At 52.4% G+C, this 23,303-nt stretch overlaps 5 protein-coding genes across 5 annotated transcripts; 2 read left to right on the forward strand and 3 right to left on the reverse strand.

Annotated features, from left to right (window-relative positions):
- Positions 1 to 561: 561 nt before the first annotated feature.
- RHO25_008127 (uncharacterized protein) lies at positions 562 to 9,269 on the forward strand (the record flags this gene model as incomplete). The annotated part of the gene is made up of 3 exons (XM_023600271.1): positions 562 to 825; positions 875 to 4,763; positions 4,810 to 9,269. 3 exons carry the CDS (start codon positions 562 to 564, stop codon positions 9,267 to 9,269), a joined length of 8,613 nt encoding a protein of 2,870 aa, XP_023449676.1.
- A 2,100-nt stretch (positions 9,270 to 11,369) lies between these two features.
- On the reverse strand, positions 11,370 to 12,551 carry RHO25_008128 (uncharacterized protein; the record flags this gene model as incomplete). The annotated part of the gene is made up of 1 exon (XM_023600272.2): positions 11,370 to 12,551. The coding sequence occupies one exon, from the start codon at positions 12,549 to 12,551 to the stop codon at positions 11,370 to 11,372; it is 1,182 nt and encodes a 393-aa protein (XP_023449252.1).
- Positions 12,552 to 13,415: 864 nt separating this feature from the next.
- Positions 13,416 to 13,760, reverse strand: RHO25_008129 (uncharacterized protein; the record flags this gene model as incomplete). Its single annotated transcript, XM_065603032.1, has 1 exon — positions 13,416 to 13,760. The coding sequence occupies one exon, from the start codon at positions 13,758 to 13,760 to the stop codon at positions 13,416 to 13,418; it is 345 nt and encodes a 114-aa protein (XP_065459104.1).
- A 3,126-nt stretch (positions 13,761 to 16,886) lies between these two features.
- Positions 16,887 to 17,257, forward strand: RHO25_008130 (uncharacterized protein; the record flags this gene model as incomplete). Its single annotated transcript, XM_023600273.1, has 2 exons — positions 16,887 to 17,118; positions 17,190 to 17,257. The coding sequence occupies 2 exons, from the start codon at positions 16,887 to 16,889 to the stop codon at positions 17,255 to 17,257; spliced, it is 300 nt and encodes a 99-aa protein (XP_023449004.1).
- A 2,360-nt stretch (positions 17,258 to 19,617) lies between these two features.
- On the reverse strand, positions 19,618 to 21,385 carry RHO25_008131 (uncharacterized protein; the record flags this gene model as incomplete). Its single annotated transcript, XM_023600274.2, has 5 exons — positions 19,618 to 19,964; positions 20,014 to 20,543; positions 20,598 to 20,703; positions 20,756 to 21,079; positions 21,133 to 21,385. The coding sequence occupies 5 exons, from the start codon at positions 21,383 to 21,385 to the stop codon at positions 19,618 to 19,620; spliced, it is 1,560 nt and encodes a 519-aa protein (XP_023449006.1).
- Between the last annotated feature and the right edge of the window lie 1,918 nt (positions 21,386 to 23,303).

Raw genomic sequence — 23,303 nt, forward strand, 5'->3', positions numbered from 1 at the left:
CATGGCATTCAAGGAGCAACAGCGAAATCAGACATGCAGTTCTCGATGTATAGACTCACTATTCCCCAAGAAAGAGCTTTGGGGTTTTGACAAGCCAAGACTACATTCGCGCGTCAGTTCGCGTGCCCTTGACAGCAATTGAATGGTCTATCTTCAAACCAGACACAGGCTGATCTAGTCTACAAATCGAGGATCGTGAGTATGCGAAAAATGGAACATCTCGATCTAAGCGATTCGCATAAAGCCAGCAGCACGCAGCAACCTGCGACCCACGGCTCGGGAGCTCCGGAAGAACATTAGACTCATGTAGTGCCATTGGCTACCTCCCATTGCACCATTGCCCGACATGCACACGACAGTAGTCCAGATCACTCGTAATACGAGTCTGGTCGCATTCGAATGGCGGGATCTATATGCTGAAAGTGGATCAAACTCGATTTGCTCGATTGACTCGATGAAACCATCGTTCAACGTGTCTGCGTATCACAGGAGCTATGGGCGACGCTCGGCTTTGTATGATGCAACGATGGACGAGCTGCGACTGAGCACGATCGACTGGCAATGTCAGGAGCGGCGGCCGAGCAGTTGAGCTCAGGTGGAAAGCGGACAAGCTCTGCATTACGCGTTTTCCTCGACAGGCACGAGCACGAGCAGCTGGGACTCGCATTCGCTCTGCTAGTGCTGCCATCTGTACATCTCTTGTGTGGCAGCAGCAGCACGGCAGCAGATGAGATTGTGCTGTCGCCACTGCTCGCGATGAGGGCCGAGTACATAGGACTGTCAGCCGTTGGCTGGCACGTGATGACTGGCAGTTGGTTCGATATCGTGAGTAGGATGACCAAGTGATAGAAATGCATGTGCTGACACCTGGCAGATACTTGCTGGGCTCGCACTCTTCGGTGTCCTGTCTGGTCTACTATATCTTTCCGCGGTACTGCTTATCAAAGTCCACGACAGGCGGAAGGCTCTTCGAGGGCGAGTACGAAAAGTGCCGCGAGGGGTTACAGAATTTCTTGATAGCTTGAAGAGCAAGGGACAATCAATCTCTGCAGATGCGCGCAGTGAACAGGAACCCAAAACATTCGGTGTATATCTTGGCAGTTTTGCAACACCACCGACCCAGCAAGAAACAGCCGTTCTGAGGAAATGGGACATCGTCGTGCTGGATCCTGCCCAAAATGGTGTGCTTGACGCTGCGGCTTCTCACTGCACCTCTGTCCAGACCCTTGGGAGGCTCGATGTGCAATCGGTGGTCGGAAAGCAAACAGCAAAGACAAAAGAAGCGTTTGTGCCGGCACTTAAAACCATCACAGACTTCGTATCGTCACGATTTCGGGGTTCAAACCGAATGTACTCTCCGATGACAGGCATATTGCTTGCGAATTGGCAATCGAAGCTGCCTCCAGTCATTTGCCAGGAGTTGATCAGGTACCTGAGAAGTCTCAACTTTGATGTATACCTTGAGCTTTCCGAGCCTGAATATCTCACTGATGATGAATGTCGGCATATTGGCATGGACTTGATCAAAGGGTTGATCTGTAGGAATGGCACGATACTGCGAAATGGTGATCGCAGAGACTACTATCAGATGTCCAACCTGCGTCGTGCGCAACGAGCGCTGGCCAAGCACATGTCTCTTGGAGGTATCGTGTTCGCCATGTGGGAGACTTTGGACGATATGGAGACACTCTCACATTCAGTCGCGAACAGGAGCTATCTGTGGTGCCGGTTCAATACCGCGCTCAGCTGGATCGGGTCCGAAAAGGCGCTCATTGACACATATGCTGCCCAGAAAGAAACTCTGGCAGGCTTGCCACTTGGCGCGCTGATGTGGATGAAGGGCTGGGAAGTCATGATCATGCACGATACATGGAGGCTTAATGACACTATTGTCCAGAACTCCTGCCATGATAATGATGCCTTCGCAATAATAGAAGACTATGTGCCAGGGATTGGCAAGATGCTTGAGCTCCACCAGACTGAAACTCCAGAGCAGCCAAAAGGCAGACCACTGTCTATCACTGACGCTGGCTTTCCGATCGGGGACCTGCAATATAATCTCAAGAACGATGCCCTTTCGTTCTCCCCCGAAGGAGAAGACTACACGGGTCTTGGCTGCTTTCAGACCGGTCTGCCGGCTTCCCAGGAAGTCTTCGATATGCTTCGAGATGGTCAGCGCAAGCTTCGAGATTTGAACATGCTCGACCGACTGGGTGCCGAAGCACTGCAAGAGATTGGAACAAAGTTGAGGCCACTCTTAGAGCTCAGTGAGCAGTTCAAAGACTTTGATGGCATGGCTGACGCCGTTGAAGAGCTACTCAATTTGCTCGCTGTGAGCGATGGACAGGATACTGACCGGTTGCGCATATACATGGGCATACATTCTGGCTTCCACAGGAACACTAGCGAGCAATTTTGGGGTCTCTATGACAATGGAATGTTCTCCAACACTGAGCGGAGAGGAAGTCATCCAGGGTACCTGGATCTATTCATTTCGTTGCGTGCTAGTGATCGAGCACTTGCCATTCTCCACACCTGGCTGTCAATAAAGCGCTTCTCAAGGACACAATGCCTCAAAGCTGAGTGGCTCCTGTACGAGCGTGGCCGGCTATTGGATGAGAGATGGGAGTTGCCGAAGAGAATGGTTGATGATATCGTTGGCCTTACTTCCCAAGAACTAATATTGCTGTTGCAAAGGCTAACCCTCTCCAGCGATGCGGCTTCTGCGGGACTGTGCGCAAGAATGGCAAAACTCTGCCGACATCAGCTTATGGCTATCCCGACTCGAGATCAACTCAGAAAGCAAAACACTGAGCAGTACCTACGTGGTGAAATCAGTACAGCAGATCTGATAAAGAACCGACTTGCTTGGTACAGAGATCAAGGCTGTCATGCTCCAGAGTACAGCGCCGCACTCCAAGTGTTTGAAACAATGGATCGCCTTTTACCAAAGGCGCTCATGGATCAAGACGATGGCTTCGTGGAACGAATTGAGACAATCCTATCCAAGACCATCAAGAAACAAGGCATCGATGCCGCAGTCGACATTTTCGCACTTTCAGTATTCTGCGCGTATCGAAGACTGGCCCTCGAAGAGATCTACCTGGAAGTGCTGGATCGCAATCCCTTACCTAATCGACATCCGGACCAAGCAGCATGCTTTGCCGAAATGTTCGGAACAGGCTCTCAATGCGAGACTTACCTGGATATGACCTCGAATGTGTTGGGCCGTATATTGGCAGACAAGTATCAGGCCTACTACACAAAGCATCAACCGGCAGCACGTAAAGATGGTAGCAGTGAGCTGCCGACGTCCTATGCTTCCAAGTCTGTTGATGAGGATCCGGACGCACAACGACCAACGCTACCAATCTACTACCAGATTACCTTCCTCGGCATATTCGCCGTGCCGGCATTGTTTGATATCATGATGTTGACAATTCTCGGGCGTGGTCTGTACCTCAGCAACTACATGGCGGAGAGCGAGAAGATCATGGCGACAGCTGGTCTGATGTCCGGCCTCCTGCTCTGCGGCGGGATTGGAACCTGGATCGGCTATGGAGGAAGCTACTACCTCCATGCAATGTCATTCCCAGCCATGAACATGTTCGTGCTTACTAGGTTCGTGGCTGGAGTCGCCCTGCTTTCCATAATCGGCTTGGTTGCATTCATCACTATTGGCATTGCACGCAGCTGGTACGACGGCTTCATCTTCGTATTCTACTTTGCCGCACTGGATACCTATCTCACCATTCTGGCGACTTTGGCTATCTATCAGTTTCCAGGCTTCATGTTCCAGTCTGGACGGAACACAGTCGTTATGTGTCTGCCAATCCTGCTCATCTCACCTATCCTGACTCTGTGGGTTCATAAAGACATCGTCATCTATCCTTGCGTTGTTACTGGATTCATATGCTGCCTCCTGCTCGGAGCCCGCAAGGTCATATCACAATGGGGCACGTGGTACCTCAAAGTTCCCATAATCAGCGACACGGAAGTGGTGAACTTCTACAACGAGGTCACACCTCCAGAGGAAATCCCAAACATTTCCGATCTTGCAGCTACTCCGTTGCCTCGAAGGGCTTTTTTCGCCGCACTCGAGAAAGAACGAAGCAGGTGGCCTTGGCAGAAGTCAGAGGCTGGTCAGTTGATCAAGAAACACGTCGCCGGCTATGATGCAACCGTTTTTCTCATGGATTGGTACTGCAAATACTCTCGGACGGCAATGCCTTATCCTTACAGTCCGACCTGGAATCTCATGGTCAAGACTGCGATTGACACCATTCGGGAAATGCAAAAAGGGCTCAAGCTTCACAATGCCTTCATACACTGGCGCTTTGGTGGCGACGAAGTCTGGTGCGGCGTCTTGTACTTCCTCATTGCTCTTATGGACAAATGGGTGTCGCTCGTGACGGGCCACAACGTGGTCGGTCTATCAGATGCAGGAAATCCTGTGTACAGATTGGCAGTCGGCTTCAGCTTGGCTTACTACCTCATTGCAGCTGTCTGCCTCGATGCTGTGGCTCAACCGCTCTGGCCCATGGCGAACAAGAAGACTCCTCAACAGATCACGTCGCTAGCGTTCTTGAAAGAAGCTGCTCTGAACGACGCCAAAGCTAGACGAAAACTCTACTGGACGAACTGGGCCAAATTCTTCTTCTCTCATTTGTGGGGCTTCGCGATCAGTGCATCGCTGATGTGGATTTTCCAGTCAGCCAAGAGCGCAACTATCATGTTCATGGCATATACTGGGGCGTATTCAGGTGAGTGTGTTTTTAGGAGCCGATTGCTGGTTCTGACTTCTCGCAGGGCTGCTGTGGTATCAATACAATCGAATATACACTGGACCACTGGCGATGAATGATCTTATCTGTGCTGCAATTTGCGGTATAGCGGTAGGTGTTGCAATCCGGACTCACGCACCCGACTTCGTGTATGGCGCAGTAGTCGGGCTCGCGACCGCCACTTGGCTGGCAGCGATCTTATCGTGGAGGACCGCCAACGTAGGATGGCCTAGACCTCCCACCGACAAAGCGCAAGAGAAGAATAAACCTGATGTGCACACATTCAGCTCAGTGGCACCTTGGCCATTCTTTTCACAGCGGACCCTTTCGGACCTTTACAGAGAAATGCAGGCCCTTCCCGATGAAGAGCGCTTGCTGGTCGATCCGAACAATGGCATAGGTGCTCAAGCAGTCCAGATTTTACAACGTAGTATTGGTCTCCGGAAAGCCTCTGCTATTGAAGCTGCATTTCCAAATGGAGAACATGTGCTAAACACGGCCATTGGTTTCTGGAAACAAAATGGACTGGAAGTCACTCTTGTATCCTCAAGATACATTACTCAAGATCAGAGGAAGATCCGGACGATCGCCAAAGTGCAACGTGACCACACGCAACTCATTGTTTTCGTGAATCGATACGTCGATGTTAGCCAACAGAGCCAAATCATTGCCGAAGCCGTGGTCCGTATCACAGCAGAGATTAAGCTAGCACTTTCCAGAGACCAGGCAGCGCTTGCTGAACTGCTGGTCACGGAGAGCTCTGCGTCTAGTAACATCGTTCTCCCAGAGGGAATTAAAAGGCATCTCGATGCTACGGCAAGTGAACGTACGAGGATCACCAAGTACGGCAACGCCGAAGTACTCCGCGATCTTCTCTTGGGTCTTGACTCCGATACTCAATGGGACAACTTGCCTTCGGCCATTCGTGAGTTCCTACTTGACCGATGCCTAGGTCGCGCTTGCAAGATGAGCGATGTTCAGGTCGACTGGATTCGAAGCACTTTCTTTGGTGAACGATTCACGACCATACAAAAATACCTGGCGCGTTGCAACCTCAGCATAATACTTGTCAATGCTACCAAACAATACGCCAAGGCTAAGAGTGCAGAATTCTATGGCCCTGAGGATGATGGCTCCGAGCTCAAGGACCGGTTCAAACGATTCAGCGCTGGCCCCATCATTTTAAAGCGACCGACCAGCTTCTTTGGAAAGATAACATACCGTGTCCGCGCCACTTACAAGGGCTGGAGGTTTGCTGTCAAGTTCTACATCATCGCGCTGACAGGCGAGCCGGAATATCAGCGAGAGCTCGATTTCTTCATCGCGGACAAGCCATGGTTCGCGAAGTACATCGTGCCATTCCTGCTTAATGGAGCTTGGATGTATGCCAAAGCCCTTCAATGGCTGATTATCCCGCAATTCATGTTTCACAATCGCGAAAGCGTGCGTAAGCTACAGCAATACATGAGAGGCACCAAGTCTACGATGACCAGAGAGAAAGTTACCATAGAAAGCTTCGATGGTACACAGACTGGTTTTCTCCACACCAAAGGAAACGGCGTAACGACTTTCAGCTTGTACAACGGCAAGCACGAGGTGAAACCTGCCGACACGGCACAGTTGATCTCGACAAGCACTTATATCAGCAAGTGCTTGCAGCTCAAGGCTCGTAAAGAGTACGCCAATGGAGAGGTCAGCAACTCCTACCGATATCTTTACGATAACTCCAAGGACGACTTTGCCAAGCTCCCAATATCTCGAATCTGCGATGGCGGAGACAAGGAAGGAGAATTAATGCATTACGATGACCGCGGATACGTCACGTCGGGATCTTACACCAAGGACGACAATTTGACGCATTTCAAATACCATTACCGCCGTAATGCGAAGTACGACGACGAGCTGATCAGAGCTGAATACACCATGGCTCACATGACAATGAACATATCCTGGTGCTATCCTCCGCCGGAGAAGAAGGACGACCTGATGCTATGGATTCCCAGCCCGAAGGTCGTGGAGTGCAATTACACACTGGGTTCCGATGTGTACAGATGCTGGTGGAACTACGACCACCGCTCTCACCCCACGATACATACAACCATGAACGGTCAGACAGTCATGACACCGGAGAAGATTCGTTTCGACCACTATCATATCCTCGCCAAACCGCGCAAGAACAGCTTTCTCGTGGACAACCCGCTGATCTCCTTCAGAAATCAGCGAAGCAATGTACTCACACGCTTATTCAAGTTCCACGAAAAGTGGTATCCTATCTCCACAGGCGCCGCTCGTAACATTCTATGGAAGACATGGAAAGGCACGAAGGATCTTGACGCTGTATCAATCAGATGGCTGGACGAGATGGCTCTGCGACGAGACCGCGTATTGACGGCATACTGGCTGCGACGAGACCTTGGGCTGCTGCACAGTGCTCGAGCATACTTTCAATCTAATGCCGATTCGATCCTAGCTCGCACGGATCTAGACCCTGAGGTCAGCTCCTGGTCTTCCATAGCCTTCAAGTATGGTGATCTGGACAGTTTTGGGCAAGGTGGAGATGCTCGAATCAATACGAGAGACCAGTCGACGCAGATAAGAGACACTCATGACACTCTCAACGTCCTGGCTATGGACACTGGTACTTGGCCAAACGAGGGCGGAGGAGTGTCTGCTTGCCGACGAGACATGGTCAATGATCTTTCCACAATCAGATGGCATGTTGTTGCCGAAAACGCCAACGACTTCGGTGTACCAAAGTTCCAGACGGAGCGGAACATCCAATCATTGACAGTACTGCCTCTATGGGGAATGGACTTCTTGACGCCTCATCACGGCGTTTTCGAGGATATTCTGGACTCTGCTGTGCAGCGCCGATCGAATCACACATATCACGCAGACATCGAGAAGAACTTCCTGCCAATCCTCACCAGTCTTATCAAGTGCGCTCGTGCAATTAAGTTCGGGCCAGAGCACATCGAGGAAGCGTCGCAAGCACTGGTCGATCTGAGCAACTACTTTGCCAAAGACCGTCATTGGACGGAAACATGGATGAGTGAGCCCGTCAAGCAGAGATGGCGAGAGTTGTGGCTAGCTGAAGATGTCGAGAATGCTGTCCCTATCTCCAAGTGGTGGGATGCAGAGCTGCCTACACTTGCTCACATGGACAATGCTCTTGACATGTGGCATCGGTTCCTCTTCATCTTCACCCTGGACGTTCCCGAGATCATCCCAGATGTCTTTCAAGCATCTCACCACTTCTGTGGCGCCTCTTATGGTGTCCTCTGCAAGCTCAAACGTAACTGCACGCTTCATGTCTGGGACCACTGCATATCCTGGCGCGAGGTGACTGTGTTCTTGTCGTCCGCCATGTCATTCGATGCTCCTTTCGTATGCACCAGCTTGATCCACCTCTCGCGTATGACTTCTGTCCTTATTTTGCACTACGCCGACGTAGTCCTGCCGTGCGCCGACTTCTTCAATCCGGGGTGGGAAGTGGAACACGGAACGCAGGAGGGGATCCTCGGTCATCGAAAGGCTTTCGCGAGAAAGATCGATCCGGTCGTCAATGGCATCTGCAATATGGAGAACTTCATCCCGATCAAGAAGATCAAGAGTAAGAAGCCAACGATCACCATGCTGTCCCACGTGCGCTTTGTGAAGGATATCAAGAACGCGATCTTAGCGGCGGATATCATCGTCAATGAGTGGGGCTTTAAAGACTATCAGCTTGATGTGTACGGCGATATGGAGAAAGCGCCTGCTTACTCTGTTGAGTGTAAGGAGATTCTTGCAAGCAAGGGCCTAAGAGATTACGTTGCGCTGCGCGGCCTTGGAAGCCCGAGTAAGGTGCTTGAGGAGGCATGGATCTTCCTGAACTCGTCGGTATCTGAAGGACTTCCATTGGCGATGGGTGAAGCTGCGCTGACTGGCGTGCCTGTCGTTTGTACTGATGTTGGCGCAAGCTTCCGCGTGGTCACTGACCCTATCACTTGGAAGAAGTTCAGCGCCGTCGTTGCTCCGAACGATTCGTACTCGCTTGCTCGTGCGCAGGTGGAGGTTCTCGCTCTGCTCGGAGAGTGGGGTCAGTATGCTGAAGATGCACCAGGCGAGCGCCATAAGCTGCCACTCCACCCAGGCAAGGAGGAAGTTGAGCAGATCACGAAGCGAATGTATGCTAAAGAGGACCAACGCCGCAAGCTGGGCATGATGGGCAGGGCCAATGTCCTCAACAGCTTTTCCAGCCATCGATACCTACGCGAGCATGAGCAGATGCTATGGGTGGGCAAGACTCAGAGCCCAAGCTACCTGGCTCGGAGTCGCATCGTGCCTGGTCAATTTGAGCCGGCGAAGCATGAGAGAGGAGGCTCTACTACTGACCGTGGACCGCATGGTGAAAACTCACCTGCGGGCTCAGTGGATCACTCTGTCTCCGATCGAAAAGGCCAAAGCGAAAAGGGGGAGCTTTCTGTCCGTGGAATGGTTTGAATGAATGGAGGACCTGGAGACTTCATGGCATTGAGAGATAGCGTATTTACAGAGTTGGAATCGATCCCACCATGCAGAACAACGAGGAAGGTGCTCAACGGTCACTGTTTGTTGCCTTAGCGCGTGTTTCACATCTGGCCAGAGCTCGTGACGCGCTAGTGAAAGTTGCTCATTGAAGTTGCTCCAGCGCTTCTCTTTTGCTTCCTCAATCACAAACACATCACATCGTAAGACGCACCCTATGTTGCCGGCGACGGCTTCGCAGAGACATGCTAACGCGAGTGAATAGCACACAAAATGATCCACAAGCTCGCCGCTTTCTTGGGCGCGCTGGTGTGTCGCCAACACACCACCGCCATCACCACCACCACCATGTCCCTCCGTACGTCTCCCCTCTTCATTGCCTCTCCATTCTCATGACAGATTCACTGACAATGCCACAGTCCGCGCCAAAATGGAGGAGAAGAAGAAGAAGGAGAAGGAGAAGAAGCCAGTGGGGTGAGTTTGATTCCGTCTTTGCTTCCGTTCTGGCACATGCTAACGTGCCCGCCTTTCAGCAAAGAGCTCGAGGAGCTCGAGCAGATGTGGCGCGAGAGCCCACCATTTTAAAAAAAAAAAAAAAAAAAAAAAAAAAATACTTCACTTCTGCCTGCCTTCGGGCGGCAGCGCTGCCTTTGGCGGCCGACGACGACGACCACATACCTCTCCTGTGCCATTTCCGCTTTCCAAACGTGCATGATGCCGCCGCGTGTTCTGGTCACCAGGTGACGAGTTATGGACGGCGGCTGGAGTCACGAGAGAGCTGTTTCTCGACTTGCTGACGGTTGCAGAGCTACAGGGTGCACAGTTGGCGTCATGCAATCAAGAATTGGAACTCCAGAGAGCTATCACTGTCAAAGACAACGAGCGCCATCACTCCATCAGCACCAGCTCACTCTGCTGAATGCCGAATTGTTGGGCCGCGCGACAGAGAAACGGTTCGAATCTCGAGGAAACAAGATGCTTGGAAACAAACGGGTCGTAGCTGTGTCTCTGACATCAGAAGCCCTTCGGAGCCGCTCAACAGTCATATGCAGCTGATGCAGTGTGTCAGAGAGCCACAGAGCCTTCGAGCGAGCCGCCCGTCGCTCTGGTCGGCTGCCGTTCTCAATGGCGTCGAAAGAGCAGATTCCGTGGAATAACACCATTGGAGACAATTGGAAGCAAAGCCTTTCAAGCAGGATCTCTGCTGCCATGAACGGCTCAGAGCCAACACATAAGACCAAGCGGCCTTCGTGGACAGCGGAAGCATCTCGGAGACTGCTAAGCTGACCAGTGAGCAGCTCTGTTCGGCTGTCTGTCTCAAAGGCAACGAATGAACAGATGTGCTCGAGCCTGGAGTGCCTGAGCGACCAGAGATAGCATAGGTGTAGGTCATATATCTCTGTCATTCAAAGCCTACGCGAGCCGCGAGTTATGACTGCAGCTCAACTAGCCATTTCCGACACATTTCAGAAGCATAACGACCATACGCTCGTGCTTCTCTCAAACGGTCACCTAGAACGGCACTGTGCCGACAGACCAGTCTGGTCTCCAGAAGCATGGTTCTACGGAGACAGCAGAGGAAGATGCCAGTCTCTCGCTTCAATCAGAGTTTTCGAGCCACCGAGGGTGCATGTAGGCCAGTAAAATCTTGCAGGCGCATTGTGGAAGCAGAAATGACAGGCGCTCTGCTTCTGGAACGGCAGCGTATTGAATGCCATTGAGAGTCCAGACGGCGCAGGTATTGATTGAAGCACATCCTCAGAAGCATGAGAAACGCATATTGGAAAGTTATGCGAGGAACTTGGAGCACGGAAGCAGAATAGGAGAGTAATGCCATCTGATTGTGGGTATCTTCTGATCAGCTTCAAGCTACTTGGGCTGAGATGCAAACGCCATTCCATGCTACCCTCTGGTAATGATCCAGTATACCGCCAACGCCATCGCTAAAATTCAGTCAAAGAGCACGCCTCATCACCCATGGGATAGCCCGCCCGAAAGCATCGTCGCCCGGTTCAAGCAGGATGCTGGCGTGCTGTGCGATAGCAGCCTCTGCACGACACACAGCACCGTGCTGGATCACGCATTCAGCCAGCGATTGAAGTAGACACAGGTCTGTGGGTTGATGGGTCCGCCCTCCTTACAGACATCAAATACCGGGCATCTCCCACAAGGCGCCTGAGTCAGACCTGTGCCCTCCGCTTGCTCCTCGATGTCGAACGCCTGTCCAGGCTGGCGGAAAGTCACACCTCTCTTTGTTCGGTAGCCCCAATTGCCATCGTCACTGTTCCACAGCTTCTCCAGCTTATCATCCCAGATGAGCACATCAAGACATCCTTGCACTTCTTGTACAGTCAGAGAAGCAGATTTTGTTGCCTTGATGGCGTCCGAAGAGATGATAAACTGATGGATGTCTTCAGCTGTCGGGTAGTGGTGAACACCAGCACGATGTGCGAGCTGCGTGAAGTCTGTCTCAGGATCGAAAGTGTGCGTGCGCTGGTAGTGTCGAGGCTTGACTGAGAGATCCTCAATGTCGTTCGCGGGTCGCTTCCTCTTCTGGCCAGTGCCTTCGGTCCCGTCGTCGATCATGATGGCATCCTCCTTGGACGCGGCATCCTTCTTCGACTTGTCCTTGCGGTGCCGCTTCTTTTCCGCTTCAGCCCAGCTGTTAGCTTTGATCCAGAAGATGATCAGATTTAGCAGTTCGTCTCGGAATGACTCGTCCAGATCTCCTGCGTCGAAGAAGGAATTGCCCGTGACGTCCTCACTCGGTACCAGGTGGTACAGCATATAGACTCTCTGCGCCGGAGCCTTGATACTCTTCACACTCTTGATCAGACGCGCCGATTCCAAGTTCTTGATAAGTTTGGCCACGATGGGCTGAGCCAGACCGCCCATCTTGGCTTTGATCTGCTTGCTCCATATTCCCGTCGTGTGACTAGCCTCGATGATTTCGTAGATCATCTTCTCGTCCTTGTCCAGAGCCTTGATCGCCTTTGCCGCCTCGCGAGGACGGATGGACCAGCCGAGGCCCTTTTCGGTCTTGAGCGTGCGGAAGAGATGCTGCCCGGTCAGGTACTTGATGATGGGCAGCAAATCCTTCTTCTCCGTCACCGAAGCCGGTGCAATCTCCAGCAGCTGCTCTTGCGAAAAGGTGAGCGTGAAGCCGCCTTTTTCGTCCTTCGAGTTCTCCATCACCGTCTTGTACAGCTCGTCCGAGGCGATCGCCACTGGCGAGCGCTCATCTTTCTTGTCAGCCATGGCGATAGGAGTGTTATTCGTGGATGTGCGGCGTGCACGAGCGAGCGGCGGTGTTATCGTGGAGTCATGGGCATTTCTGTGCGTGCAAAGCTCAAAAAGTGAGTCTGCATGTGAAAGCTTCGGACTCAGTCGCAAACTAGCTTCGGCGCGGGCCGAAGTCCGCCCCAACTTTCCTCCGACAACATCTGCTTCACTTGCAAAGTCCCAACGGCGAGAGTGTGTCGCCATACATATATTCTGCTCCTGGCTCGCAGTCCGTATCTTCAGTCATCGAGCGCCTTTATGCGTATACTATTTTGTCTCATGCCAGCGTGCTTCCACTGTGCAATCACTAGCACTTCGCATCGTTCTCCTGCTAGTCTGCAGCTGCCACGAAGATCAGTCGCATGGCATTGTTGTATCTGATTACTCGGGTCCGGCATCAGTTTGGACAGTGCCGTTGTCTGATATCTTGATGTCACGAATATCAGCACTGCCCATGCATGTCAAACCCATATCGGTCACAGTTGCTGAGCATCGTCGATAGTTGACCATCTACAGAGGACAGTGCTATAGGATGGGACAATGACAAGTTGAGCTACACGAGATTGCCAGGGAGCATTCCTACGACTATTTGTCTCCCGGAGACTGTCGCCTTCGAGCTCCTCGGATGTATGGCCTGTCTTTTTGCAATCTGCTGTCACGTTTCCTTGCGTTGCCATCTGCGTATCCTCCTCCAGGCACATCGATGCGCAAGGCCCGAATACTCGCTGAATCGACTCAGTATTCAATGTTGTCTGTGTCCACCGTTGTCTGACCCAACCGCCCGGCAGATCGACACATCTGACGGCCCGCTCTTTTCGCTCGCCCCGGAGACCCTCAGTCTCACGTTGTGTCGTCCCCCATCTTGCTATCCCCATCGCCATCTTTGTCTTTGTTCTCGCTCTTACTCTCCGTCAACTGCTGTCCCATTGTTGCTTGACCCCACGACCCGTCGCGCTCTTGCAGTCTGCCACCATGTTGTATCTGCGCCTGGTTGTGGTGGAAGTGCAAACCCAGAGCTTGATCTTCCCTGATTCTCTCCATCTTTGTCTGTATCGTCTCGATGTTTTTCGACTCCCCCTGCACGTAGGTAACATACTGTTGATCGAGATTCTCGCCTCGGCGTTTCGTGCCATGGGTAGGTAGCTTTGCAGGCGAGTGTTTGGGTGCTTCTCCGTGGGATGACATGGTTCCAGGTTCGTGTTCTCGATTGGACGCTACACTGTCGAGGTCAGGCGCTGAGTTGTGAAAAGAGCACGAAGCGAGCGTCTTTGGTGGAGTCAACGGAGGCTTTGAATGAAGACTTTGGTTTGCTCGAGGGAAGAAAGCGTCGATCGCGCGCGGTCTTTGGCGTATTCCTGATGCGTCTTGTTCAATATGCTGGACGAACGGCTGCGCTCGCTGGCTCCTAGAACAGCTGGAATTGGAGGTCGATCAGATGCTGCGATTGCCCCTCCGCGGTAAGAGCTCTTCTCGCGGGTGTACTCTTAGTCAATGCTGTATGCTGAAGTACCGGCTTGCAAAGGGGGAGCAGTGTAGTCGAAGGCTATGTGTAGATGTTGCTGAGTTGGTGCGCGTTCTCGAGAGGATAAGTGCTACAATCGCGAGCGCGTTGCCCGCTGTGGGGCTCGTCACAACGGCAAAATGCTCTCCACAATGTTCCACAGACAATGTGCGGTAACCTGCTTCTCACAATAACAGTGAACTGATCACTCTGACATCTATGTACGCCGTCCAGTCATCGAGCATCAACGTCCCCGGCAGCGCTGTCAAACTTGTGTCTGCCACGCCCGAGCAAATGTCCCGTGCACGCAACTGCTGACGGTCTCGATGCCACAACCCCAAGGCGACAATGAACCGGAACCCTCTGCAGTGCTGCAAATCACTGTTTCCAACTATTCGACCACTAGGTTGAGACATTGATGCCCGTCAGCGCCACATGCTGCCTTCTTAGCAAAACAGTGCACTCCATCGCTTCATCCGATCGAGCCACAAGACCGTGATACTGTCCCTAGGACCCTTAAAAACGCCTCGTAGCAAGCACGCAAGCCACAGCTCTATCCACACTGTTGCTCCGCCACCCACCCTCGCAACGGTGGGATCTCCCATCACTGCCGTCGTACGAGAACCCCTGCAGCATACGTCAGATCACACTTGCTGCCTGCTGCCTGTGTTGATTCGTGAGTGCTTGCGTTGATTAGCGCCTGAGTCAGTCGCCGCGCTAGCACTATAAGAACCCTCCTCTTCCCCCGCCCTTCCAAAACTTTTTCTCTTTCTTTCTCATCCGAGTGGTAAGTCGCCTCTACCCACTCCACTCTTTCATACATCCTGACTGACCTTCCTTTAGCAAGGGCATTACGCACATCAGTGAGGACTTGTCCAAGATTGCGTTTTTGCTAGTTGTAAACTGTTTTTATTGTTTACAGCAAATGACCCTCCAGTTGGTCTTCGGATCGGCTGGGAATTTTTGGCAATCTTTGAGCTTCGGCTCACCAATCTTTTCAGTTTCACCATTCTTTTCATCATGTTCTCGCATTGACGAGGTCTTGGAGAAGAGATTCACCGTCACTTGTTTCGTGCTTGCTGCCCGTCCTGATGTTGTTGTTGGTGCTGTCAGCGATGTTGTGACTCAACGCGTCCTCCACTGCTACGCGACCGTGACTATGAGAGCTCAAGACTTGACGGCCACGTCGCGATGTGCTCATTCCCTCTGGCTTCTCAATGAGGATGGAACAGCCTGCAGTGCACTTGGCAAGAGCTGGATCTAGCGCCGTTAATGCGTCAATTGCATGACCGCGACGAGCTCACGTGTGATCAGCACCGGTAGGAACACCTGCATTGAAGACGAATCGACGTGAAGCCCACGATGACGGAGCCACTGTGGCAGCGAAGAACCGGGCGGACTGCGACTTCGATTTTTGTTGCACTGAGCGTGCGAGCTGGCCTGCCTGTCCAGCTTTTCCGCCGGGTGCCATCTGCTCAATCATATTTGAACCGTCACAGCAATGCTCACGACCGTCCAAAGCAGCACAAATCATTCAATATCAATATGACTACACATGTACCTGACTACAGCATGACTGCCCCTTTTGCCGTGCAAATCTCTGCCCGCCGCAGCCGTCGGCTTCATTGAGTTGTGCTCCACGAGCTGTTCCACCAAGTACCGTCTCATAGAAGCCACTTGAAAGCTCGTAGCAGCTCTGCGCTCGTTGTCATCGGCGTGCTCACATTGAGCATCCGTCGTTGCCCCTAGGTCTCTGCTTGCTTCAACCCATCTCTTCACGCCAAAGCCGGTATTGATCTCCCGCTTCTTCGTTGCCAGCCCCTCACTGCTCGAAGCTCTACTAGCCTGGTCATGCTCCAGTCTATCTGTGTTTCCGCTCATCACCGCTGACGATGGACATTTATGCTGCCGGTAAACAAGCTTCGACGTCTCGCGCAATCCTTGTGGCTGGCCGTGAGCCCCCATGTATAGTCGTTCCCCGGAAGATGTGGCCTCTGCCAGTGCAGATATGATGGCGATATTGTATTCATGGGACCGTTCTGCCCAGCGAATCTCGATGACGCTGGAACACTTTGGCGATGGGACCGGCGGATAGGCCTGGGGTCGAGTATGGCGACGGTGTCTGAGGCGAAGAGTTGACCGCAATCCATCCCATGCTATGGCAGAACGAGTACTACACGCGGGTTATCTAAAGCTGCAGCTTCTTTCTTCCATTAAGCTGACGGTGATGTTGCTGACGCCCCGAATGAAGGCTGAGGAATTGATCACGTCGTCGCTTGACGCGCTCGTCGATGGATTATGTAGCGTGTTGCTCCTTCTCGCTGGGATAGACTTATTGACGCCTTTCTCTCGAAGCTATGGTGCGGTGTCGTGGGCGGTTGTGCACTCGGCTTGTTGTTGCGAAATATCGATTCGGGATCTGCGCCGACCTTTTCGTCAACCAGATTCGTTCTGGGTCTTGCACGTGCCGTCAGATTCTTGCTCCCGTTGTCTTCATCAAATCCAATGCTCTTCATGACGATGTCTGTCAGTCGAAAGTGCGGCTGCGCTCCCAGTGGCGAAGCGCGAGTCTCAAACTTCGAGCTTCACTTCGTGGGAAACATCCCTGCAACGCGCGCTGTGGGTCCCACACTCGTGTCTGTCGCTTGGACGAGTCACAACAACTTCTCATCGCATCACTCGCCGACACACAATTCACCTTCCGCACCATACGCATCGACCGCGCCAACAAGCACAGAAGTAGCGCTCGCCGACCCATCGAGTTCGATTGAAAACCCACCATCACAGCCGCACTCGCGTCACTTTCCTCAATGGCTTCGAACAGCAACACCGCCAACAAGAAAGTCGACGAGAAAGTTAACGCTCCACTCACTCCAAAGGAGATGGGCCGTAAAGGCGACTTGCTCGACAAGCTCACCGGCAGCTTCAACTTCTTCTACCACACCATCCCAGAGAAAGCGAAGGCGGCCAAGCAGAAGATCAAGGAGTTGAAAGAGGGCCCAAAGAGTCGCCCAGATCCGAGATTGGCAGGATTGGGCAAGCGTAAGTCATTCTCTTCCTACTGTGCGCGTCGCTTAATGTATCACTCTGAGCCATTGCTGACCACTGTATAGCCCACGAGAACTACGACATGCCGGACTGCGACCAGAGCCTCGAGAGCGTGCGCGAGGGGCCGCAGTAGCAGGAGTCGTGGGGACAGGGGAACACACTTGCACGAGGGCTGAGAATCCGCCCGCGCTCTGCGCTGCAGTGTTTGACGATGCGATCGAGCGTGGTGCCAGGAGTCAATGGGCGTTTAAGGGGTTTGCCAGAAGGCCTTCGCGTCACCGCTGGAACTAGTTCACTGAATTCGTAATTCTTCCAAAAAAAATTGTCGTCGTGTTGCCATATTTCCCTTGCGGTCTCCTTTTGCTTGCTTGTGACAACATTGTTCGAATGCTTCTGAAGCCATGTCCGAAGACAGAGCATCGGCATGTAACATCTCCAAGCAGTTCATGTGCTGGTCGATATTAGAATCAACCCACAGTCTGCGGTGTCTCCAGCCTGCTGTATTGTAACTAGGCTGTCACAGCAAGAGACCCCCCACCGAATCGATGTTAGGCGCAACCTGAGTGACCGGTGATGGCCCAGCTGTGGTGCACTGGTCGTCGGAACGACTTCGTACCAGCTCATGTAGGTGTGCATTGCGGCTTCATGACACCTGTAGGCGTTGCGTAGGGGCTATAGAAGTTGCAAGAAGATGCGCAGGTGTGCTGGAACGGAGATGCGCCGAGAATGGCGATCTGCACAGTAAAGCAGTCAGTGAGAACGCGAATACACATCAGGAGAATGGCTGCTCGCTGGCCAGTGGTGCCAACAGGACAACTTGCGTGCGATGACGGCATTGAGAAATGAGGTATATATTTCGGTCCTCAATCGTTGACAATGTAGATAGGTCTATAGGTCATATAGCTTTAGCTAGTTAGAGCGCTTGGTCGGAGGAAACCGCCTGAGCTGTCGCCCGCCTGCTGCAATAAGCAGGCATCGTCGTATCGAAAGAGCACCCGCTAACATCATCGAACTAGTCAATCAAAATTGTAACAAATCAAGCGCCCTAAGGCATTGGATTTAAATCTGCACATCAAATTGTTCACAACGCAACAATCAAAGTCTTCAAAATGCAAGACTATCATTTTTTTTGCTGCTTCGTTGCGTGGAGTGCCCGCAAGAGTAACGACTGAGGGCCAAGGTTCGAACCCCTGATACACAGCAGCTTTTTTGCACCACGCCCTTTGCCAACTACATAATGTTCCGCCTCGCGCAGTTGCTGCACACATTCATTTTGGAAATTTTAACGGTGAAGCACTGCTTATATTCTGGCTCAGGGAGGTCTTGCCCTGTTCGCGCGAACAGGCTTATGGCATGTTGCGCAGGGAAGCATTTCTGCGCATACGAGTAGAAGACTCCACCGCGGTAGCCGTCAGAACGCCATCTGCATGTCGTAATGCACACGGGAAAGACAGTGCACGGGGTGCACCCAAAACCATTTCAAAAGCAAGTAAGCCCATGTTGACCGCCAGATGTCCCATTCATTTGTTGGAGCTTGAGAGATACGTATAGCGAGCTCAGAAAACGCACCGAACAATCTTTCGCCGATGCTCCATACTTCAAGTGTCCTCCATCCTTGGTCGCTCAGCGAAACACAGCAACAACCACGTACGAGCCGCACCGCCAACACAAAAGTCCAACGAATCGCTGTCTTCCATGAGCCACCTTCGATTCCTCAATTCGCGCAGACGTCGTAACTTTCACTGACATGCCGCTCTGCATCAAGTCTCTGACCCCCTTCCGACCGTCACAAAACCGCTGCAGCCATCCGATGCGATTCAAACCGCCTAGCACCACCAACGAAGACCCTTCGCGCCGAACGCTAGGAGTGGATCCTGAGAATCAAGCTTCCGTAGCTGCAAGAGGAGGAAGGACAAAGAGCAAGAGGCGGGAAAAGAGACGAACACAACAATAAGGCTCATAAAGTTTCTTCTTTGGAATGTCGACCGATGTTCGATCTCAGCTACAGTGCGGCGCACTTGAGCCACATGCCCTCTGCTGGACTCAGTTACTGTGGCGATCCGCAGTGCGGCAAGGGCATAATTTTGCCGGGATCGACGGTCGCTCCTGAATGCGCGAAAGTCTCCGTTCTGCTGCCGCAATCTACGGGGTCGATCTACCTCTTCCTGTGCGCGCGAAGGCATCAACGGTCTTATGGCCACTCCCTCCCGCAGGCGCGCCGCCTGCTGCAGTTTCCGTCCACCAATGTTGCATCCACAAGGTGGGGACAGTGAATTCAGATAGCAGATTCAATTGTTCGCCAAACACAAGCGGAAGGAGCTGCCAGCGAGAGTTTGGGACAACCAGAGCTTTGAGATTGGTAACCACAGCGGTAGCGGGAAATCTGAGGGGCATATCGAAAACAGCAATGCTGTTTGGGGGCTTCAATTCCGCAGCGCGTCTGGAACCACCGGAAACTCCATTTGAAGATCTATCACAGACATTCTAGACATATCAGACCACATATCGATACAAAGGACTAAGATCACCCAGCTCCAGCAACTGCTGCTCCGTGTATTGAATGCGAATCGACGATAACGGGATCTTGTCGCGCGCTGCATTGATCTTCAACAGTATGTGTCTGTTGAGCAACGCCGCGATAATACCGCTCACAAGCACACCAAGACTGAAGCCGAAACCCAATGGGTACCTGGGCGCCTCTTTCTCGAGATAGATGTTGGCACCAATCGAACCACCAAGATTAGCCAGCGCGCACATGCCGGCCAGGCCAATGGCTCTTCGCCACGATGGCGCAAGGTTGTTTGCAAGCCATGCGATTTGCGCGTTCAGGCCGCAAGAAACTGTTCACAATCAGCAAGGAAGAGTCGGGAGGATGGCTAAAATACTTACGGCCGAGCGGAATGAGATACAAGAAACCATAAGTCAGTCCAGGAAGCTTGGGGTGGGGGATGCATAGAAGAGCAACGAAACCGACAGCTGCAGTGGCATAAGGATAAACGATGAACTTCCATCGAGTCTGGCGAGAGTCCGCATAGATGGCGAGAACCAGAGTGGCGACGCATGCCAGCAGATAAATTGGCACTGTGAGGAGTTGAGCCTGCCATGTCTCGTAGCCGAGCTCCTTGATGATCGTTGGGCAGAAAAAGCTGAAGGCGTAGAATGGAATCGACTGTCCGCAGACGATAACTCCAGCAATCAAGATCCTCCAGTCGGTCAATGTCTTGACCAGGTATTTCATGTCGAAGCGCTCTCCATTGTTGATCACATGGCCTTCTTTGGTACCCGCATCCTGGTCCAGGCGACGGCGGAGAATCACTTTCTCGTCTGGCGTCAGGAACTTGCAGGTCTCAGGAGAGTTTGGCAGGAGGAAGTAGCTGCAGAATCCGACCACGATCGTTGCAGCGCCTTCAATGAGGAAGCTGGTCAGGCAGTCAGCTTTGTGGTCCATCAATCAACAGATCTGGGATACTCACATCCATCTCCAGCCTTCATAACCGCCGGCGTCGATCTTCTCCAATCCATATGCCAGGAGACCGGAGAAGGCGCCAGCCAATGTTGCTGAGCACCAGAACAATGCCACTGCCAGAAAGTCAGACCTTGACTCGGGCTGAAACAAGCAAATGTGACCCACCTCTGAACTGATATTCGAACCTGCAGTACCACAGCGTACACAAGAATTGTGCCGCAGGCATGAAGCCTGATTCGAACAGTCCCATGACTGCTCTCGCTGCCATAAGCTCTCCTTTTGTCTGTACCCAACCATGGCACATCATCGCAGTACCCCAGCAAATCATCAAGAACGACATCCAGAGCGAGGGTTTCACCTTCTTGATAATCATGTTCGACGGTATCATGCCGAATGCGTAAGGGAAGAAGAAGACTGTAAGCGCGATATTGTAGTCGTGTCCCGTCATATGCAATGTCTTGGTCATGCCGGCGATTTTGGCATTGCCAACTGTGGTCCGATCAGCAACCAGCTCAAGAGCAAGGCACTTCTGCAGAGCATACTGTTGGAGCGATCCAGGAATGACAGCAAGTAAAGCACAGCAAGCAACGTCGGCAGTCGATAATCGACCTTTCTCAGGATTCTCTTCACTTCTTTATCATGGTAGTCGGGAAGCTCATCGTCGCCCAGACCTTTGTGCTCATTGTGTCGGATGATGGTAGCAGCCGATCCATACGGGTCGTTCTTGGAAAGCAGTTTGTCCTCCATATTCTTTGGCATGCTGCGAATGTGATTGACGACACGAACAGGCTCCATCCACTGATAATATCAATTGGGAGATGAGAGAGATGCCCGGAGGAAGCACGGGACAACTTCTCGTATATGCATGCTCCTTCATCACGGTTCTTGCCGGTAGACCGGCCTCAGCCAGCTTTGCGAGACAGAACGTTGTTCGACAAGAGGGCTTGAACCAGGCCAAAACGACTAATCCGAGTAGTCCGCCTCATGGGATGTGCTGCAAATCATAAACTTAGATCTGGGGATCATGGGGAATTGACATGGATCAGCCCCGTGTCGGCCTGTCAATCTTCACATCCTCAAGGATCTTCCCTGCGACACAGGCCAACCAACAAAACGGACCGCTTGACTCGCGTAGCAACAATGGCAGCTGCACGAGGAAGAGAGAAAAGGAGTCGATTCGAGTGTTTGCCGATGCTGTTATCCGAGCCGAAGACACCATCCGAGCGTTTGTGCTTTGTCTGGAATGGATCGGAAGTGGGATTCGAGTGTCTCAAACCACAACATGTCGAAGTTTTCAGCCCTATGCCAGTGATGAGTAAGACAGCATAGCAGATGATAAGGTGTCTGCGCTGTCCTTCTTCGGCTCATTGGTAGCTGTACGTGAGAACGGAATCTCACCGCGGACCGGACATGGATGCGTTTCACGAGCGTCAATGTCATCGTGCTTGTCGGGAGTTTTATCGCCAAGTTGCTTGCGTGCTGTACAAAATTGGAATTCGAGCGCTTCTCCGGCAACTTTACTTCGGCACCGTTGCTTGGGGCGCCAGCGATGCGCCAATGGCAACACCCGCTCAAGAATGCCACTTCACTCGCAGCTCTGCGTAGCAGCATCCATTCAAAATAGTCTTCAGTACCGTAGCACTTGAAGCAGCACATCCGCGTGAAGTCTTTAACGCATTTGCGCCACCGCATCTTTCGAACACCGTGAGCCACGGCATCTTTGACTTCCGAAGCAGAGGTCCAGAAGCGGCCGCTCTTGCAAGAAAGTTTTGCATAGTTCCGACAACAGGCACCTGCTGTTGCCTGTAAGCAGACTGTTCCTGGAGATGTACTCGTGAACACAGCCAATACCCTGGCGTAGCCTTGATCACTTCTGGCCCCCTCTTGCTTCGAATCACTGCAGCCCTCGCCGGGATGAAACGTGAGGGCATCGTGACGATGGCCTGTCCGCTTACCACGTTGTGCAAACCCAACACATCGTCATTACCACGTGTTCGTGTAGCAATCATCTTCACCTTGACGTTGAATTTGGGTGATTGAGCTTGTTGCTCCTCTGGGACGGTAGCGCGAGTTCGTATGCGGGATCGCTGCCGGGGCTCGAGCGCCGAGCGCTGTTCCTGATGATCGACGTGCTGTCATGTAAGCACTAGCTAAGGAGTGAAGTGCGGCTGCTTGGCTACGGTGGTGCGATGCTTCTTCAAATGGTGAGATTGGCGCTGCTAGGGTCTTGAGAAAATGCCAAGTCGTTGATGGTGACTAGCTGCTGCCATGCTGGACGTTGGTCGCAAGTTCATTCTCCTGGTGTTCGAAGTTATCCTCACTTCGACCAACACATCGTCTAATGGTACGTCTGCCAACGCTTTAGGGCTCTGAACCTTTCAGCCGCACGATTGTTCCAGATAACTGACCCCTGTATCTGAGCAAAGAAAGCACAATGCTGAAAAAGAGTTGAAGATGTACGGCATCATCGCTGTAAGTCATCTGCATATGAGCTGCGTCTATGCAGGTGTGGTACAGCTCAAGGTTCTGGTATCAACGTTGCGCGCAAAGCGCGGCCGTGGTATATGAATATGCAGCGAAGCTCCGATCGCGGTGTCAGCGGCACTCTTTGCCGGCTTGGTACAGTCCACGCCGAGAGCAGCGCGTTTCTCAGCTGTAGTCCTGGAACGACAAGGGCAGCTATGACACAGCTGATCAAGAGACTGGAAAGCCC

This window comes from Cercospora beticola, chromosome 5, assembly GCF_033473495.1.
Source record: "Cercospora beticola chromosome 5, complete sequence".
NCBI lineage: Eukaryota > Fungi > Ascomycota > Dothideomycetes > Mycosphaerellales > Mycosphaerellaceae > Cercospora > Cercospora beticola.